Source organism: Myxine glutinosa, chromosome 10 (assembly GCF_964187855.1).
Source record: "Myxine glutinosa chromosome 10, kmMyxGlut1.1, whole genome shotgun sequence".
NCBI classification, from domain to species: domain Eukaryota; kingdom Metazoa; phylum Chordata; class Myxini; order Myxiniformes; family Myxinidae; genus Myxine; species Myxine glutinosa.
The window spans coordinates 108,535,610-108,555,589 of NC_136270.1; the positions used below are offsets into that span (position 1 = coordinate 108,535,610).

Consider the following 19,980-nt stretch of genomic DNA (forward strand, 5'->3'; position numbering starts at 1 on the left):
AAGAATTAATATAGTTTGACCTAGTTTGCTCATTACCTCTGTCATCGAAGGAGGATGGAGGTTATGTGTTCACCTCTGCCTGTCTGCTTGTGAACAGGATATCTCAAAAAGTTGTGGACAGATTCAGACAAAATTTGGTGGACAGGTTGGGTTTGTGACAAGGACGAAATAATTAGATTTTGGTTCAGGTCCTAATCCGGATCTGGATCCAAGAATTTAAAAGTGATTTTTCACCATTGAGAAGATAGGGCTAAAACTGATATACTGTATAGCATGATATCTCAAGAAGTTGTGGACGGATTCGGACGAAACTTGGTGGACAGGTTGGGTGTGCGACAAGGCCAAATCAATTAGATTTTGTTGAAGATCTGAATACGGATCCAGATACGATAATTTTTACATATTAAGTGATTATTCACCATTGAGTGACCGCCAAAACAATATGGCATGATATTTCAAAAAGTTGTGGATGGCTTATGCCAACACTTGTTCGATGAGTTGGTTAGGCGACAAGAACAAGCAGATTAGATTTTGGTTCAGGTCCGGATCCAGATCCAACCTATCAGTGGGATACAAAACGTAAACTGTTCAGCCTGGTATGCTCTCTACCAATTGCCGTTCGAGTTAAAAATGCGCTTGGTATACATTTAGCAGTGTAGAAATGAGATGTATTACAGAATATTAATTTGAATTGCATTACTGTCAGAAAACAGATACAAAATGTTTTTAATGGATACACAGGACTTAAGTTGTGTTAATGTGGCCCACATAACACATTGAGAGCTGTAAGTGTGGCCCACTATGGTAAACAGGTTGAGAACAGCTGCTCTACATGCTTCTGCACCACTTCTTATCGGCATCATAACACACGATGAACGAGGCGGAAAAGCCAATAATTACGGTTCTGAATATATATATTTAATTTGGCATGGCTATGATCAATATCGGGCGGGCAGGATAGCACATTTGCCTTTGAGTTGTCTAGCCTGGGTTTGAATCTTGACTGAGCTATAAAATGTCGTCTTAGTGTTTAGAATGCAAGGCAGTGCATTAATATGTACGCCGTCCATTGGAAGGACATTAAGGTGGAGGACCTACTGTATGGTATCTTCCAGTCCTGGTCATTGGTGGACGATGAGTGCCCTAATTTGTCTTTCGCGAAGAGTCGATGAGTGATCATCGGCACTCTGAACAAATTATAAATTGCTGCCATATTCGAACCACAGGCCTGGCTGGCCAGTTCCAGAAGGATGAGGTACAATCATCCACCCCTCCATCCAACCCCAAAAAGTGGAACTAATTGTAATTTGTCTTTAAAGAAATAGTCCGGCAGCTAAGCTAAATATAGGATAACAATGTGCATTTTGTGAGGAAAGCACCAAATTTGGCACACTAGTAGACTATCATATCATGAAAAGATCTGGATATTGGGCAATCTCAGATTCAGAGATTTGATTTTTGCAAGATTTGCAGATTTGCAAGCTGAGATTGCAACGCCAGGGACGGCCGACTCATTCCTGCGAGCTGCCCACGTCACCCGCCCAAGAAGAGCTCATCAAATCACTGCAGCGGCACTGCACATCCTGCAACACCGTGCGTATGAACGCCACTGTATGACATATGCTGATGATGCAGAAGACCTGCCTGAGTTCGAAGACTGGTGTCACCAGAGAGGAGAAGACATTCCCAACTTTCAGTACTGGGCAACTGTGCTGGAACTAGAGATGTTGGTACTGGTCTACGTGCGTTCTCTGCGGCAGGCTTCATTCACGATGTACCTTGATGCCCTGACGGAACTGGTCCCATGCCTTAGACCACACACACTATGCCAGGTGGGTCCCTGTTCACCTGAGGGACATGGTTGCACTCCCAATGAAGCACCCAGATGTAGCCAGAGAATTCAGGGCTGGAAACTTCACTGTACAGAAGACGAAGAAGATGTTCTCTTCGATCCCAATCGAATCGAAATCTTGCAAAAATCAAATCTCTGAATCTGAGATGGCCCAATATCCAGATCTTTTCATAATATGATAGTCTACTAGTGTGCCAAATTTGGTGCTTTCCTCACAAAATGCACAATTGTTATGCTACGTTGCCCCACTAAAATGGAAGAATGCTTCACACATAATCTGGATCCTTATGACTCCTGAGACTCAATTGATAATGAAGCATCGCTATGCTATTGACCTCAAGTCTGTTGTTTGTGGGGTTTTTTTGTATACATAGTCGAGGCTCATGGAAAAGCTAGGACTAGTTAGTACGCTGAATAAATTACGAGGCAACAGGACAAAAGGAACATCAGAAACAACTGTTTGTCTGTTTCTCAAAACGAAAAGTCTAATGCGTAGTGAAACAAAATAGAAACTTTCCGCAGATCTCCATCTTACAGGTACAGAGATGTGATTGGATTTTGAATGACAAGTGTAGAGATTCCTAAGTCCTTACAAATAAACGTCAAATGGTGGTATATGTGTTTTAATGCAATATCACATAAACCAGAATCTTCTTGATAACTATTTACATTTCGTTAAGCCATTCGCAAATATTACAGGCGGCCGCAAGGATATCTATCTACTGATATTCGTTTTTGCTTTTTGTCTCTAAAAATTTTAATCCCTTTTAGCTGAAAATTTGTAAACAAATATTGCAAGCTGCTTCCTGAACCAATATTTACTCAAAGTCATAACTGTTGCAAACGGTCACAAAGGCAAAGTCACTGATTAGTCTTTGGTACTACTGTTCCGAAATCATTGCTGGTAAAATGCTCAAATTGTATCCACTGATTCAACTTCCTATTTCTAACAAACATGTTTGCCTACGATGTGAGAAATTACAATGGACTAAAGGTCAACGAGGTCCTCGTAAGTCTCCGACTGATCTGTTTGAATTTCGCATTGTAATTATGAACTTGATTGCTTTGGCAAATTAACAACAGTCTTTTCAATTGCTTCTGTTGAAAACATGGGTTAAGAAAGATTTTGTGTGAGCAATGTGGGTAAATGTGTACAATGGTGAGTTGAAGCCGATTGATTGTGTACGTGTTTTTCATTTTATATTTTCTCACTTTTTTTTATAGCTCAGGCTCATGGAAATATAGGTGAAGAAGAAGACCACTCCTTTTTCACTTTCAGATGCATATGGCTGCCAAAGCAGTTGCTAGGCTAGTGGGCACAATCCTGGATGGGTCGCCACTCCAACTCAGGATCCTCGAATGGCTCATTCATCCCAGTAAATCCCTCGAATGGCTCTGCTCACCTTCACTCTTTCATTTCTCTTTTCTCCCGCCTCTGGAACAAACTCCCCCACTCCCTTCAATCCCACTCCTCCGTCCAGGTCTTTAAAACAGCTGTTCGCCACCATCTCGTATCTTCCCCCATCCAAAACCTTGATCTTTTCTACCCCCACTAATTCACACAAGATCCACTTTTTTGAAATAACGACTTCTTTCCTGGAAGTCCTTGCAGTGTCCATGCGTTTTATACCTCTCCCACCCCCCCCCCCCTTCCCACGCCTCCTCGCTCTCCCTCCCACAGATCTCCCGATGTCCCTGTTCTCTGCTGTTGTACTTGTGTGCTTCACCTCCTCTCCCCATCTTGTCTACTGCTCCCCTTATTATATGTTTTATGTGTCTGTTTGATTTTTTTGTGTGATTAATGTTCGCTATTTCACGAGCCTCGATCATGTATACAAAAAAAAAATGATACTCATTTTGCCGAGCTCGGAAGGACGACAGGCTGAGTTAACCCACCTAGTGTTAAGGCAACAGCATGACAGGGGCTTGAACTCAGGACCCTAAAATCTTAAGCCAACCACCCTAACCACTAAGCCAACACCAGACTTAGAGTGAGGACTTAGAGCGAGGACAGTTGGACTCGGCAAGTAAAGGCATGAACAAACAGGAGAGACAGACCAGAGAGAGACAGAGACAGAGACAGATGGAGAGGAAGGAGGTTGGAATAGGTTTGGCTAATGGGGGAAGAAAAAATCGTCGGTTGCGATGGGGGTATAACATGATATGGTGTTGCACCGTCTGCTTGAAACCCTGGAGAGAAGAGTGCAATTGAACAGCCCCAGTTTCACAAGTAGGAGAAAAGAGGAACAACAGAGTGGAGATGGTTGGAAAGCCAGGATATGGGGAGTTTAACTATGAGGGGTTACTGGAAGAATGAGTGCATCCGGATTGGCTAGGTAGGGGCGGAGGGGCGAGAGAGTAGAGGGAGCTAGTCCAGAAGATAGACAATGACCGTCACTCGACTCATTTTATGCTTTTTCCAATCGCTAGACATGGTTTTTATATTATGCAGTATCCCATATAATGTATTGATTGAGTGTAGGACTTAAGTTCAGCACTGATCGATAAGGTGTGCCGAATTTGCTCTGGGTGTGCAGTTGGTTATCACTGCACGCTTCAAATTGCTTCAAATTGCAGTTGAGAATATCATGACAAAAATGTATTGCAGAGTTACTGGAACCTGCAGGAGAAATCACGGCTTGTCAAACATACACAGGGAGTCAATTCCACAGATGAGAGAAAAGGGTGGAAATCTGGACATTGGAATGATGAAAAGGCAGGAATAAAACGCCCTCTTTTATGAACACAACTTAGGCCTAATTGCATGATTGCAGTCCAAAATGAATTCAACGAATGAATTTGGTCTCAAAGTCGGATTTAACATTTTTTGGAAAACATTTTTTTGGAAACTCTCAATCACTTTTGCAATAATATCGGAGTTTTGACACTTCCCTCAGGCTTTAAACACGTGCTACATTTAATACCATCCCACAGGTGTACGCACTGTAATATATCTCGTGAATTTTTGACAGATTTGTAAAATGTGTTTAAAATTTTTACAGAAAATGTACATTCAATCACACAATGAAAGACTAATAATTACAGGACACTATGAAATAGGCTAACAAGTTTTTGTTTCTTTTTAGGTCATCTCATCTCGATTCTCGAAGAGATGAACTTATTAAATGGGTTGTGATGTCCGGATATCTGTCCATCTGTCCAGTTGCCTGACCATCTGTTAACTTTTTGCTTTTTTTGCCTCTCCTCCATTATCACCAGACTAATTGTTCTAAATCTTGACCCATGAATACAGAACAGTAGTCCGCACAATCGCTCAGGCTTTGATTTTTCGATTACGGATCATGGGGGATCCAGGGAGGAGGAGGGGAAGGGAGTGGGAGTTAACTCCTGAAACTTCACATCGCTACTTGTCCCTTATTTACCAACCCATTGCTCTGCCACCCGATACAGCCCTTCTACTCTATCGCCTGCATAATCACCCGGGCTTCAATTTTCTGATTTTGGCGCATGGGAATAAAGGGAAAGATGGAAGATAAAAGATGAAAGGCAGTGAAAAGGAAAAGCGAAAACGAGGAGAAAAGTGAACGGGAAGATAGAGATAAAACCAGCATGGACGAGAATGTGTGCTGCGCAAACATCAGGACGAAGGCCAGGCCAAAAACGGACCCAAGAGGCTCTCAGACTCAAGAAACTCCATATGATTCCTCTCCACCCTTTCGTATTTTCTCCCACCACGTCCATGGGAGGAGTCACGGGAGTCGGAGAGTTCTTCCCTCTCACCTGATGAATGTGTCAGCGCCACGACCCTCCAATGGGATCTGGTGGATCTAGTGTGGTTTGTTGAATTCCAGGTTTCGACATGCTGTCAGGCTTAATTCTGGTGGATTACGCAATCTGCTGCGGGGTTCTGGACCTGGTTCCCACCAAGCCGGTTGAAGGCGGTTTTGAGGAAGGTTGAGGGCTTACGAACCAAGCAAATCAAAAGAAACCAAGAGGTAAATGGGACACGCAAATTGATATACAAGGATGAGAAATAAAACTCAAAGCCCTAACCCACTATATGTGACACAGAACACCCTTATACAACAAGTTAAGAATGCAGGAGGCACTTTCTTTTGTCTACGATGCGCAGGGTAGATGCAGGACTCAATGGAAACAAGGTGCAAGATGAGAACCAGTAACGAAGTTGATCCAAAGACGAAGTAAAACTGTCACGACGAGTAGCGCACAAGATGCAGAAAGCCAAAGAGCACGATTAAGTTAACCAGCCACCAGCAGTGCCAGTGATGATCTGCTCCACAACTTGGCCTTGTGGATCTCTTTGTCCTTTTCAAATGAGGCCTCCTGGTCTGCCCTCCATCTTCTCTCCTTCTTCTTCCTCCAAGTGAGGTGGTTCCTTCCCCTCTCTAAAGGCAGGGTTATACCAGCTTGGGCCAATCCCAAATCTTATTCAGAGGAAACCCCAATCTCAATGTACTGTGCCACAAGTTCCTCTGTGAACCATTTGCTTGTCCTCCTCTTCCTCCTGGTCTCCATCCTCTTCTCCTTCCTGAGTAGAGTCCTCCTCTGGGCTTCCCATCCATGGGGAGGCCCCAATAAAAATAAACCATTGCCACTTCCGGCTCCAGAACACACTGCGCTGCCATGGCCACCACATATTTGTCAGATAAATCGTAATCAGCCTGGAAGCACACATGTGACATGACTGTGTGCCTCTGTCATGGGACATCCACACTGAGTCACGCCCACAAACAAGGCGTGTTTATGTCGTGGATTCCCTAACCCCTTCCAGTTCTGGAATAAGCACCTCAACATGGACACTGTGCAAGGGGTTTATTGAGAGATAAGGATAACATGCATGGTAGATATGGGCGCAGAAGCTAGTAGCACCTTTTGGTCCTCACACAGCCAGCAACCAACAACATCTCAAGGAATCACAATTTGTATTCTGCTTCATATGCTTTTCTTCAAAGGACAAGGAACTCAAAACATTTCCCCAGTTTCACAGATTGTAGAAAGGAGAAAGGCTCGGCAGGTGGGGAGCTGCTCATAAGGAAAGAATGTTGATGCAAGGTCAAACAAAGATTTTGTCAACAGCTTCCCAAAATCAGACAGTCAGGCGCTGGGGAGCCAAATGGGTCATATTGCCTCCCATTAGCCTGAGATTCGAATGAAATCCCTCACCTTTACACATACAAAATGAATGTCTACCCTGTCTATAAATGACATATGCTGCCTCCTCAGCATCACGTGTATCAAACGGCTTACTCTGACAGATTCCTGTTATGGTGGCAATGTAACCTACTCGTAACACATGGACTATACTACACTTACCACAGTCTAGCTATGGATCACCCCTTCCACGTAACTATATAATGTGTGTGTGTGTGTGTGTGTGTGTGTGTGTGTGTGTGTGTGTGTGTGTGTGTGTGTGTGTGTGTGTGTGTGTGTGTGTGTATAACGTATCACTAAATAAATCTTCACAGGGAAGGTATTTTCTTCCTCTGCTGATGTATATCCTGATATTTTTGCATTATGCATGATACAAACATGCATGCGGCTTCTTCATGGATTATTTAGTAAAGGCCAGCAACATGCATACATTGACAAAGGTCTGTACACACACACACACACACACACACACACACACACACACACACACACACACACACACACACACACACACACACACACACACACACAAATATAAGTGAGGAAGGATATAAAAATGGTAACTTTCATTGGTTGGCCTTCTCTGCAGAACATTTCATAGATTGGCTCATTGTAAATGACAGAGGAACCATATAATCACTGTAAAATGTCACGAGCTCGAGCCTCATGAAATATTCTGCAGTTCAGAATGATTGTGGGATGTCTTATCAGACACCTATGCACCGATTACCGGAGTGACTGACAACTAACTACACGTCTAGCTGTGAAGAAGCACTGTTTTGTAGGATTGCATTTTGCGCTTTGTTCGGTGTCGTTAACTCATCTTGTGGAAGCTGAATTCATACCACACACACACACACAAAAATCCCGGAGAAGCAAATATGGTGATTTATTGCCTTGAAGAGATACAATAATACAAGCTTGTCCTATTTAATGTCACATTTATCGAGATGGTTTTCCTTCATTGTTATTATGTTTAATCAACTCCACAATTTGGCAATATACTCTGCTTACTCAGCGTCCGGGTATCGTATAATGGACCATGACTTGCTGCAAATATGTTGCACAATAGCTGAACATTTACTTTAATACTCGATGAACTCTTCTTCCTCACTACTAAATAAGTAACACATAATAAGCAAAAATTTATCACTAGATAAATCTTCACATGGAAGGTATTTTCTTCCTCTGCTGATCTATATCCTGATATTTTTGCATTATGCATGATACAAACATGCATGCGGCTTCTTCATGGATTATTTAGTAAAGGCCAGCAACATGCATACATTGACAAAGGTCTAATGTCTAATTTAAATCATCAAGGTATCACTTAATGGAATCGCCTTTAGAGGCCATTTTTCCCCGCAGAGCAGGAGTTGGCCTTTTTTGGGCACCGTTGTCCCCTTTTTGAAGCAATGTTTTATGGCCGGATGCCCATCCTGCCACCAACCCTGTTAGTCACCTCTTGCGACACAGGGAATTGCCAGAGAACTGGAACTCAATTTGCCGACCTCGGAAGGATGACAGGCTGAGTAAACCCCCCTGGCGTTAATTCAACAATCAATTGGGATTCGAACCCAGGATCCTAAAATCCCAAGCCGGCACCCTAACCGCTAAGCCAACACCAGGCTCAAGGTATCAATTAATGAAAAATTTAACCATTTACAGCTCTTGGGGCAGTTTTACATTTACCATCTATCTATAATTCCAGTAATCTCTGTTTGTACGTTTGTACGTTTGTCTGTGACCGCTGTTTCTCGACAACCACGGGTCCGATATACTTTTAACTTGCCAGGTATATTGCTGGGGACCCGAGGATGTGCCTTTTCAAGGTTTCATATTAATCGGACAATTACTTACCGAGCTATGTCCAAAAAACGATTCAACCAATCAGAGAGCAGCGAACTATCGCGTGTGCCGAACGTGGCGGACACACTCTGCCTCGGATGGCACATTTGAGAGCGTATTCATTTATTTCACGTTTGCAAACTATGTTGGCGTTAAACTATGTTTTAAAACTAATAAAAACGAATTTGCGATTCATTCGCTTTCCTGCGCGTTTGTGCACGCGATGGCGATTTCTTTACCAAACTCCGGAAGCCGTTCGCTTTGGACCAAACCATTTCATGTAAATAGAGGGGGGGGGATATAATTTTAGATATAGATATAGTACGGGCAATGCCCTAGTAATGATAATATGAGCAATTGATGTACTTTTATGCTAATTCTAAGGACATTGATAGATAAATAAATCCCCATCTTGACCTGCAATCCTTTCTTACCCCATTAACCCTATATAATTCAACCCTCTTAATTACAGGTTACTGTGTTTCCTCCACTCATTTCTATTTCTCTGTTTTTTTTCTCTTTTCTCTCTCTCTCTCTCTCTCTCTCTCTCTCTCTCTCTCTCTCTCTCTCTCTCTCTCTCTCCCCCTCTCTCCCTCTCTCCCTCTCTCTCTCTCTCTCCTTTGGAAATGGGCCAAACTGTTTGCTGTTTTTCCTTATTTTAAATCTTGACCTAATATTTTTGGATTATCAAATGTGGCAAGTTTACAGTTTCCTGTATCACCTATTTTGATGAAAAAAAAAATGCAATCTCCCCATATTGCGGGAAATTAAATGTAAAAATGTCCGCTCCAATCATCCTTATGTTATAGTGGAGCATAAGATAAGATTGGTTGTGTGCGATAAAAATTGAGGGATTACAGTGTGATGGCAGGCTTTCGTTTTTAAGGAAAAAGCAGAAATGATAATTCAACATCCTGATTGATAGGACTCCCAGAGTTTGCAACTGCAACATTGAACAACTTTATAACGGATACGAGAACAGCACTCGGCAGAGAGTATACCTCCGCCAGGTTGAACAGTTTACGTTTTGTATCCCACTGATAGATCATTCATTCCTGAATGAATGGATTTGGATTAATGATCTGGATTCAGACCTGAACCAAAATCGAATCGGTTTATTATTGTCACCTACACAACTCATCCACCAAGTTTTTTATCATAGGTTGTCCACAACCTTTTGAAACATCATGCTATTTATTGTTTTTGGCCCGATCACTCAACGTGAAGAATCACTTGAAAATTCGAAAATCTCTCGTATCCTGATCGGTATTCGGATCTTCACCAAAATCGAATCGATTCGTACTTGTCACACCCCCAACCTGTCCACCAAGTTTCGTCAAAATCCACTCACTACATTTTGAAATATCCTGTTCACAGATGGGTGTGAAAACAACATCCATCGATCCACCTTTGGTGGTGGAGGTTAAAATGTTTTACATTTTTGACCCTGACTCCTGACCCCTTCCGCTTCTACCACTCTGGCGGATCATCTGTGGACATATTTTAGAGCCATTTATTAATAGGTCCAAGACCCAAAGGAGAAAAGTCATTGACCGACATAAACAAAAATCATTTTCTGTTTGTATTTTTTAACACAACCTTTGATAGTTTGTCTTTTTGGTAATTTTGCAATAATTATAGTTTTTAAATCAAGACCTGGATGTGAAGTTCATTGCGGAGTTGCATACAAATACAACCTTGGCGTTTTTGCGTTCACGCTGCATCGTCGTGAGGTCTGGCTGATCTTAAGATGCCTGTCCATGTGTGCAAAGCTTTGGTATAGGTGTGCTATGGTTTCCAGCATGCACACCAAAGACCTTCTCAAGGTGCCACGCAAGCGGAACACCACATTAAGTAGGTGAGTCTGTTTCAGCTTTAAGTTTACATACATTCGTTGAGCATCGGTGGAATTGAAGAGAAGCAATTTCATGGGCTCGTTTTGTTATGCTTGGCAGTCTCACCAGATATCCAAAGGAACTCAAACAAAACTGATTTGATGGAAGCATTAGACAGAAGGCCAGCCAGATGATGGCTCAAAAATGGTCCATTCATATTAGTTATTTTAAGCTTTTTTGATCTTGCATGTGGGAGGATAATATAAAATAAATCTAAAAGGACATGTAACAACTGATTTAAATTATGTATTTGCTCTGAATTCTACCTGACATGTGTTATTGAGGATTTTAGAAGGGTTTGCAATATTGAAAAGCTGTTTTTATTCCTAAACAAATGGCACAGTCTGTGCATGTAATGACCTCAAATTGGATTTTATTTCCCTCTTTCGTTCTTTTTTTCTCATTTAAGTCGACTTGATGTACCGGTTCGTGTCATTTTCTTAGTGATATGAGCTGGAGATGCCATGATTTTGTCCAACTAAGGCCCTCATGGTTTTACAGTTTCCCACAAACCGATGCTTCCCAATCTCATGCTGTGCTCCATCCTGGAGCATTGCCTCATCGGTGGAACTTTCTCAGAGTCCAGTGTGTATAATTAAGGCATAAATCAAGAATAAAAATACATAATTAAATGGGTAGCTCTTAAGGAACCTTACGTGCCTTATAATTCCATCGTTATGTTCCATTAAGCTGACAAGAAAGAAATGCTTTGGTTAAGACAAGCAATTGCACTCCTTAGTATTAATATAGTGTGTGTGGGATAATGCATAGCTCTTCTTCTTCCTCTTTTTAATCTTAGTTTAGCATTCCCATTTGAGTACTTTACTTAAACTAAATGCTAAGACTACATGTTCAAATCTCACATTTTATTTATTTATTTTTTACAATTTATTTTTTTACTATTTAAAAAAACTTTTTTTTACTATTTTTTTTTCTTTTCATTTTTTTACTAATATTGTTTTTCTACATTTTCTCCTTTTTTCAAATTTTTCTAATATTTTTTTCTAAAAATAATTTTTCTACTTTTCCTGCATGTGATGTGATGCTCAAGCCACTACACTACTACTATTGCTTATTTTACGGTCCCAATTATTCCCATCTCTGTGCGTCAAGGAAGGTTCAGCCAGGGAAAGGTTTCACAAATTGGGTGGTCAGGCCTGACATTTGACTGAAAGTGACAGCAATTTTAAATATTTTCAAGGTTCCGGTGATAGCTCGCCTACTCTTCACCAAAGACGCAATGGGGTCTTTAAATCCACCGATGCTCCTCTGGGTTAACGTCTTTCCAGTAGCTGGCTCCCATATTGAAAAACACAACAAATACAGTTAATAGCTGGGTGAAGATTGAAACTCAGGTGTATACCTCGAAGCCATCCCCTGACAGCCCTGATCTTGTCAGCCTTAGAATTTGAAATGCTTATTGTTATACAATGTGAATCCATTCCCATTCCTCCCACTTCATGCCTGCTGACCCTTTCCCTCTGTTATTGTGTGTGCTCTTCCACGCGAGCCTAAATATCTGCATCAAAAACAATAATGTTCTCCTTTTCCTTTAATTCGCTTTTTCCTGCTTATCTTAACTGAATCTGCGAAGCCACATGGTTTGAACGAGCGAGCATCCTGGTCATCCTTCTGAACTGTGCGACTTTGGGAATGTTCCAGCCATGTGCGGAGATGGCTTGTCACTCTCAGCGCTGCATCGTACTGCAGGTGAGGTCGAAGTTCGTCTGAATTTAAATATTTTGAGACTTTTCAACGAGGTAAATAAAATATAAACTCATGTATTTTTTTTTTATTCGGCCTTAAAGGTTGCAACTCCTAAACTTTGCATTTTACTACTATTATAAATACAAAATCCTTGTTATACATATAGTACATGGAAAAGTAATATTGAGCTAGTCCGATTAGCATCGGTTGTCAGGGTCTTTTATGAACATTTAAGGTTGAGCCTCTCTAGGAAACTGCAGATTGGGTCTTTCTCTCCGTAATCTCCTCATGCTATTCTGATTTCATTTCATGTTGCTTTTCTCTTTCTATGCTGTAGGTTATTCTTGTCTTTAGTAATCCATGGAGAGATTACTCTCATAAGTGGAGAAGTCATTTTGGTTGAGGCTTTCTCTCATTTGATTCATCTCCCCAGTGATGTTCATGGTGAATCTCCCATCTACTTTCCCTAATTTATGTGCTGGGTTATTTTATATTTATACAAATCAGGCTTTCTGCTTAACCTTGCTTCCTGGTACCTTTTAAAGGGGAACCCAAACTCTCATACCATCTCGACGCTAACCTCTGCCGTGATACCCGACAAAATAGCTATGATATGTCTTTTTCCGATTTGTGATTTATAAAGTCGGTAATTTTGTGATTAAAAGGTGAATTCTTCTTCTTCTTCATTATTAGCTGTGACGTCACACCATGAAGTCGACTGCTATAGCCATACTGGCTACAGTTTACACTGTGTTATGATTTAACTCAAATGGCAATTACTTTTCAGATTTCTACAAATATGCCGGGTCGATGCGTCCTTGGTGGTTATAGTAATACAAACCAAGATGGTTTCATGCTACACCAATGGCCGAAAGATCCGAGGGTTGCCAGAAATTGGATGAGGTTTGTGTGAAATTCCTAGAGTGTGGATCAGGCATACAAAATGTTTGCATTTGTGCTCAAAACATTTTACAGAGCACTGTTATAAAACAACAGAGATGGCTATAGACCTTGTGTTTATCCGCCATGATTGAGAGAGGATTAAGCAGAAGAAACAGCCATTGCCCGAAACTGTAACACCATCTCAACCGAGCTACCAGCATATGGACACGGGTGATATTAGCAGTGAATGAAACACCTGTGTTGGCCTGTCTCACCTCGCCACCACCCCTATATCTCCCCTCCATTGGGGCGGGACATCGACACAGCACGGACCCAGCATCAACACAGCATGGACACAATGGTGGGTCATGGCATGGATACGACACAGCATGACTACAGACACAAATGGCAACTCAGGGAAGCATGAAACGGGGATGACCGTGTAATATACAGTATACCGGGTCAGCCTGTTACGGAGGGACAAACCATTAATCGTCCATTTGGTCGGCGGTGTCCGAGTGTGCCTGGGCGGTGTCTGTACGATGTCAGGTTCGTGCGCTGTCTGTACTGTGTCATGTTATTGCGGTGCTGTACTGTGTCATCTTCGTGCAGTGTCTGAACTGTGTCATGTTTGTGCTGTCTGTGCTGTGTCAGGTTTGTGTGGTGTCCGTAATGTGTCATGTTCATACGGTGTCAGTACTGTGTCATGTTCATACGGTGTCAGTACTGTGTCACGTTTGTGCCATGTCTGTGCTGTGTCATGTTCATGCCGTGTCTGTACTGTGTCATGTTCGTACTGCATCCATACTGTGTCGTGTTTGTGCCGTGTCTGTGCTGTGTCATGTTTGTGCGGTGTCTGTACTGTGTCATGTTCGTGCGGTGTCCATACTGTGTCACATTCATGCTGTGTCTGTACTGTGTCATGTTCATGCTGTGTTTGTGCTGTATCATTTTTGTGCGGTGTCCATACTGTGTCATGTTCGTGCGGTGTCCATACTGTGTCACATTCATGCTGTGTCTGTACTGTGTCATGTTCATGCTGTGTTTGTGCTGTATCATTTTTGTGCGGTGTCATGCCATATTTATTCTGGAGTAATATAACTGATTTATCAATTAATACAAAATCCCTGATAAATTGTCAATTGAAAGGAAAAACAAAACCTACCAATCTGTTGTGAACATGTGACGAGCATTTTCATCTGCACTACTAACATAACACCACCATCTTCACTAACACCATCGTCGTCTGAATCGCTCGCACTAGGCTCAAAATGATAATACTCCACAATTCCCCCAAAACCGTTTCTATGACTTATTTTGGCTTCAATAGTTTCTTCAAAATCACACTGATCAATTTCGACATTCTGAGAACCTCAGAGTTGCTAATGATGGTGAAATCTGTATCAGAATCTGAGTTCGACATGCACCGTTTCTCTATGTAAACCACCGTTTCTCTATGGAAGTTGCCATTTGGATCAAGTTGGGTTCATGATGTGATGTCACTGGTGAAATAAAAAATCGACACTTTATTGCTGTTTTCAACACTTTGTGATTGGCAAATTTTTATTTTTTTTCCCTTCAAGTTAGACTTTGATTAATAATTTTCAATGGTTTTCAGAAAAAAAAATTGTGCTTGGGTTTCCTTTTGTTGTTGTGTAACGTCACAAAATATTTGCTCACAAGCCCTTTATTCAAAGCTGGTTTTGTCTTCCTGATGATGTCTTAGGTCAGAAACAGCAAGAGTAGTGTGATAGACTGTATGTTATGTCCTTGGGACCAGGATAATTCCCCCCCACCCCCCAAAAATGTGCCCTTCGGCACAAAAAATATGATATTTTTTGCCCCTTGGATGAAGTTGCATGTCATATTTGGACAAAGCTTACTACATACTTTGGTCTTCTGGTTAAAGTGCTTTCTGTTGAGCTTTTTCCCTATATTCCAAATTTTAAAAAACATTTTTTTCGATAGAATGGCGTTTATCAAAAAGGAAACATCAGCCTCTTGGATGACCATGCACCTGTACCTTAAGGCTAGCATTTCATCTGTTATTTGTGAGCATATTATGTGAAGGTGCTCCAGGAAAGAAGGTGTCCAAAGTTGCACCGGAAGTAACATGAATAGGCAAAGCATGGCATGATTTTTGTTCAGGACAATAGAGCATGTCATCACCTAAGTGACATCCAATCCTTTCTGCAGAAGTGGGGGTGGTTTAAGTTCATCCACATCTTCCTTATTCTCCTGAATTGTCGCCATGTGGTTCCTTCTGGCATCTGAAGATGAAGGAACCATTGTGGAGATATCGGTAGGAGACTGTGAACAACAACAATGGGGCCGTGCAAGCACCTGTGCGTGCTCTGAACACCATGCTGCCCTCTTCCGCTTGTTACCTCGCTGGTGAAAGTGAAATGAATTCCAGGATGGATATGTGGAACAATGGACGCTACTGCCTTTCGTCTGCATCAGAATTAATCTTTGTGGATTGGCCGTACCGTGTTCAATAAAGTCGAGCACAAAGTTTTCAGATGACCCTCAAGAATGTGTTTAGTTTTGTCATAATGTTTTGTTTTTAGCTCGTCTATGGGGAAGTCGAGATGAGCTGGAGAAGTCGAGATGAGCTGTTAAAGCCCTAACAATGTCCATCAGTCAGCCAGGCAGTCAGTGGGTCCCATTAACATTTTTTTTCTTTTTCCCTACTTTTCCAAGGTTGCTCAACGGATCATTTTGAAACTCAGCATGATGATTCATGATGTCGATGCACATAAATTAATGAATCCTTTTTTTAATTTCCATCCAGGTTGTGAGGTAATCTGTTGGCATACCCATCACATATCTCGAGATTCCATCATCTTATGAGATTGTGAATTAAATTTTAAAAACGATTTTTTGTTGTTAATTTAATTTAAACCTCTTCATTCAACATGTTAATTTAATTTGATCTTGATCATAATTTAGTTAAATTTAGTCATGACACGAACAATATTTGATTTCCATTGTGGAAAGAATGCCACGAGTGTGTTCGGCGGTTATATCTGCAAAAGGTGGCTACTTTTTTGTCAAAAATTTAAATTAAATTTTGTTAAACAAAATGGTTCTATGATTTTAAAAAAATCTCCAATTGTTTATTTGTTCTATGCTTAATTTCAGAGTACATTGAGACATTAAACTGCGTAAATTTCAATAAAAACTGGAAAAACTGAGGTGTTCTAAAACTTTTGACCGGTAGTGTATGTATGTATGGCGTACGTATGTGCGTGTCTGCATTTGAAAAATTCATTTTCTCAGCAAGCATTGGTCCGATTGACACAAAATTTTGCACCATCGGAGCGGATTCTCCTATAGAATGTTTTTTTAAATTCATAACTATGACGTCATAGATCACGTGTACAAGCGCCATCTTTGAAAAAACGAAAAACGTTGCACCTCTATCTCCGAAACCGCTCAATGAAAAAAAAAATCAAACGTGGCTCATTGTAAAGAACTTTGCATGGGAGATAAGTGTTGTTAACGATGACGTCATTGGTGCCTTTATTAATTATGACGTCATAATTCGACAAGTACAACGCTTAGTCCGATGTGTTTGAAATATATTGAGTGTGATCTACGCAACGATTATATTAAATAATTGAAATTTTACGTCATGTAGTCTGGCAGCCATATTGGATCAAAGAAAAAACCCTTAAAAAACAGAAGAGTTGGCTCACACCAAGTTGACCGCATGGGATAACTATTCTATGAATACAATCCAGTTTAAAACTTTTCGTTGTATTTTTTTTGTTGGATCAAAATAATGTACTGTATGTACTTAAAGAGTATATAATTACACTTCTGCCATTGTGGTATTGACCGTTGTTTAACAAAGTATAACCATTGATCATCTGCGATCCCAAGTGCACTTAATGGACATGATCTACCATTGCTTGTACACTCAAATAGATCCAGAGAGTGTGGGATTATTTTTGCATTGATAAATATTTACCATAAAAAAAATGTAGATGGGAGTTTAAAGATGTATTTCGTTTGCGCTACAGTTGAAGGTTGTACAGAGCATTGTTGAAAGGAGCTGCACCATTTTAATGTATAATATTTCAGTTAATGTCTTGAAATTTTGTACAATGTAAGATGAATTTTTGCATTAAGATTGCGATTTTGAGACGCCACAAAAGCTATCTCAATAAGGATATCAACAATGATATTTCAGAGTGATATGTTGTAGAGAAATGGTGTGTGAAGAATACACGAAGGTCAAAGACTCTGGTCGAGCACTTCATCTTCTCTGGCCCTAAATATTCCTGGATTCTAAGGCGGAATTGCTTTTTAATGTTTTTTGTCCAGATTTCATCCTCTCTCTAACTTCACTATAACGAGCGCTCCCCGACTGTGTCCCAGCCTCTCTCAACTATTCTTCCCGTGCAGGCATTTGATGACTTCATATTCTCATTCTTTGCTGCGGAAATGCTGGTGAAGATGGCAGCGATGGGCGTTTTTGGCAAGAAATGCTATCTTGGCGACACTTGGAACCGACTGGATATGTTCATCATTTTATCTGGGTAGGGAACATGTGTTTTGTTATTTTGTTGCAATTTTACAGTAAAACATGCTATTGAGATGATTTCTGCTTAATTATCATTATTATTATTAATATTATTATTCAAAGCCTAAGATACATACTCGTCGTACTGAGCCATTTGTGCAGTCAAGGCTAAAGATTTATTGTAGTTTAGAAAATTATCCTGGCCTTTAAGAAAAGGTCTGCTTAGCATTACAATTCCATCAGATTGGTTCCAAATAAGCCACCAACAGACATTCCTTCGCTACTAGCTTGTATTGCATCCCCTGTGCTCAATTTGTGCACGAAATGCTGATTCTCAAAATAAAAACAACATGCAAATATTAATGTAAAAACACACAGACATGCAACATGTGATCCGATCACATAAAAAGGATTCCCGGCGCTGTAGAGGCAGATGTAGACAATGGTGGTTCTTACTGAAGCAAGATGGTCAACACTATAAATGGCCCTTCTATATAAATTGTAATTTGTCCATGATGCTTGGCCAAATGCCTGCTCCTCCAAAAGACCCAATCGACCTCTAAATTAACAGCAAATGTAAAATGTATTTTGAAGGAAGTTGTGCCATATTCTGCACACACACACACACACACACACACACACACACACACACACACACACACACACACACACACACACACACACATTGCATTCTGCAGTTAACTGACGTTTTGGGCATATAACAAAAATTATATATATGTGGTTCACTGACCGGGTCCTCAGTCGAGGTCCTCAGCATCACCCTGTTTCGGCCCTTCTACCTCAATACGGACAGCTAAGGTGGGCCAGCAGGGGCACATACGCCTCCACATGTAGCAACTACATTTGGATGCATATGTACCCCCATCCCCAGTCGGCGAGAACACAAACTACAACAACAAAACAACAGCTTCCACTCCCAGAATCCACAGCACAAAAAAACATGGTGGAGCACACAACCAACCACTCACCCTTATGACCTTCACCACACAACAAAACACACAAAAGAACACACACACACACACACACACACACACACACACACACACACACACACACACACGCGCGCACGCACACACACACACACACACACACACACACACACACACACACACACACACAAAACACCCACACAAAAAACACCCAACATACACTACTCAACAGCAAAAGCAACACACACACACACACACACACACACACACACACACACACACACACACAAAACACCCACACAAAAAACACCCAACATACACTACTCAACAGCAAAAGCAACACACACACACACACACACACACACACACACACACACACACACACACACACACACACACAATCAACCAACCAACTAGCCTCATAACATACACTGTTCAAAATAATAACCATAAACCCATCTCCATTTCTCTTCCATTCTCAGTCACAACTGTACTCACACACACACTCATGCAAAAACACACACACTTACAAAAACACACACACAACCAACCAAATAGCCTCATAACAAACTGCTCAAAACAACAACCATAAACACCGACATTTCCCATTTACTCTCCGCCACTACCATATACACAGTGTATACAGTGCCCTCCATAAGTATTGGAACAGTGAAATCAAATTGTTGTTATTGCCATATACTCGAGATTTGAGATCTGATTTGAAACTCAGAGGCAAACCTGAAAGATCTGATTTGAGATCAAAATATGAATATGAGGCAAGAGTACATAAGGTCATCTTTTATTTATTGGTATTTCTATACACATATGTTTTACCATTGTAGGAAAATAATATTCATTTTATGTTCAGTTCCCCCATTTTAGGTAAGCATAAATATTGAAACAAATGACTGACAGGTGTTTCTTGTTGATCAGGTGTTTGTTGTTTCAAAGGTTATTCTCACATAAAAGTGCTGTTAATGTCCATTCTTGGTTTTAGTCTTTGCTTTTGTCTTGGGGAGGGGGGGGGGGGGGTGCAGGAGGCATAAAACCAACATTAAGACTGGAGAACTGTCTATGAAAGAAAAACAAGCAATTTGGAAGCTGAAACAGCATAATAATTCATTAGGAACCATAGCACAATCATTGGGCAACGCAAGTCCAAAAATTTTGGAATACAGTATC

General features: G+C 40.9%; 1 protein-coding gene across 1 annotated transcript in view; it reads left to right on the forward strand.

The window, feature by feature from the left end:
- LOC137433382 (voltage-dependent T-type calcium channel subunit alpha-1H-like) overlaps positions 1–19,980 on the forward strand; it is a gene marked incomplete at its 3' end in the record, with an annotated part of 532,188 nt that overhangs the window by 68,973 nt on the left and 443,235 nt on the right. Inside the window, exons 2-3 of the mRNA XM_068125712.2 lie at positions 12,327–12,438; positions 17,731–17,864. Coding sequence (XP_067981813.2) covers positions 12,327–12,438; positions 17,731–17,864 — 246 coding nt within the window. The remainder of the gene's footprint in view (positions 1–12,326; positions 12,439–17,730; positions 17,865–19,980) is intronic.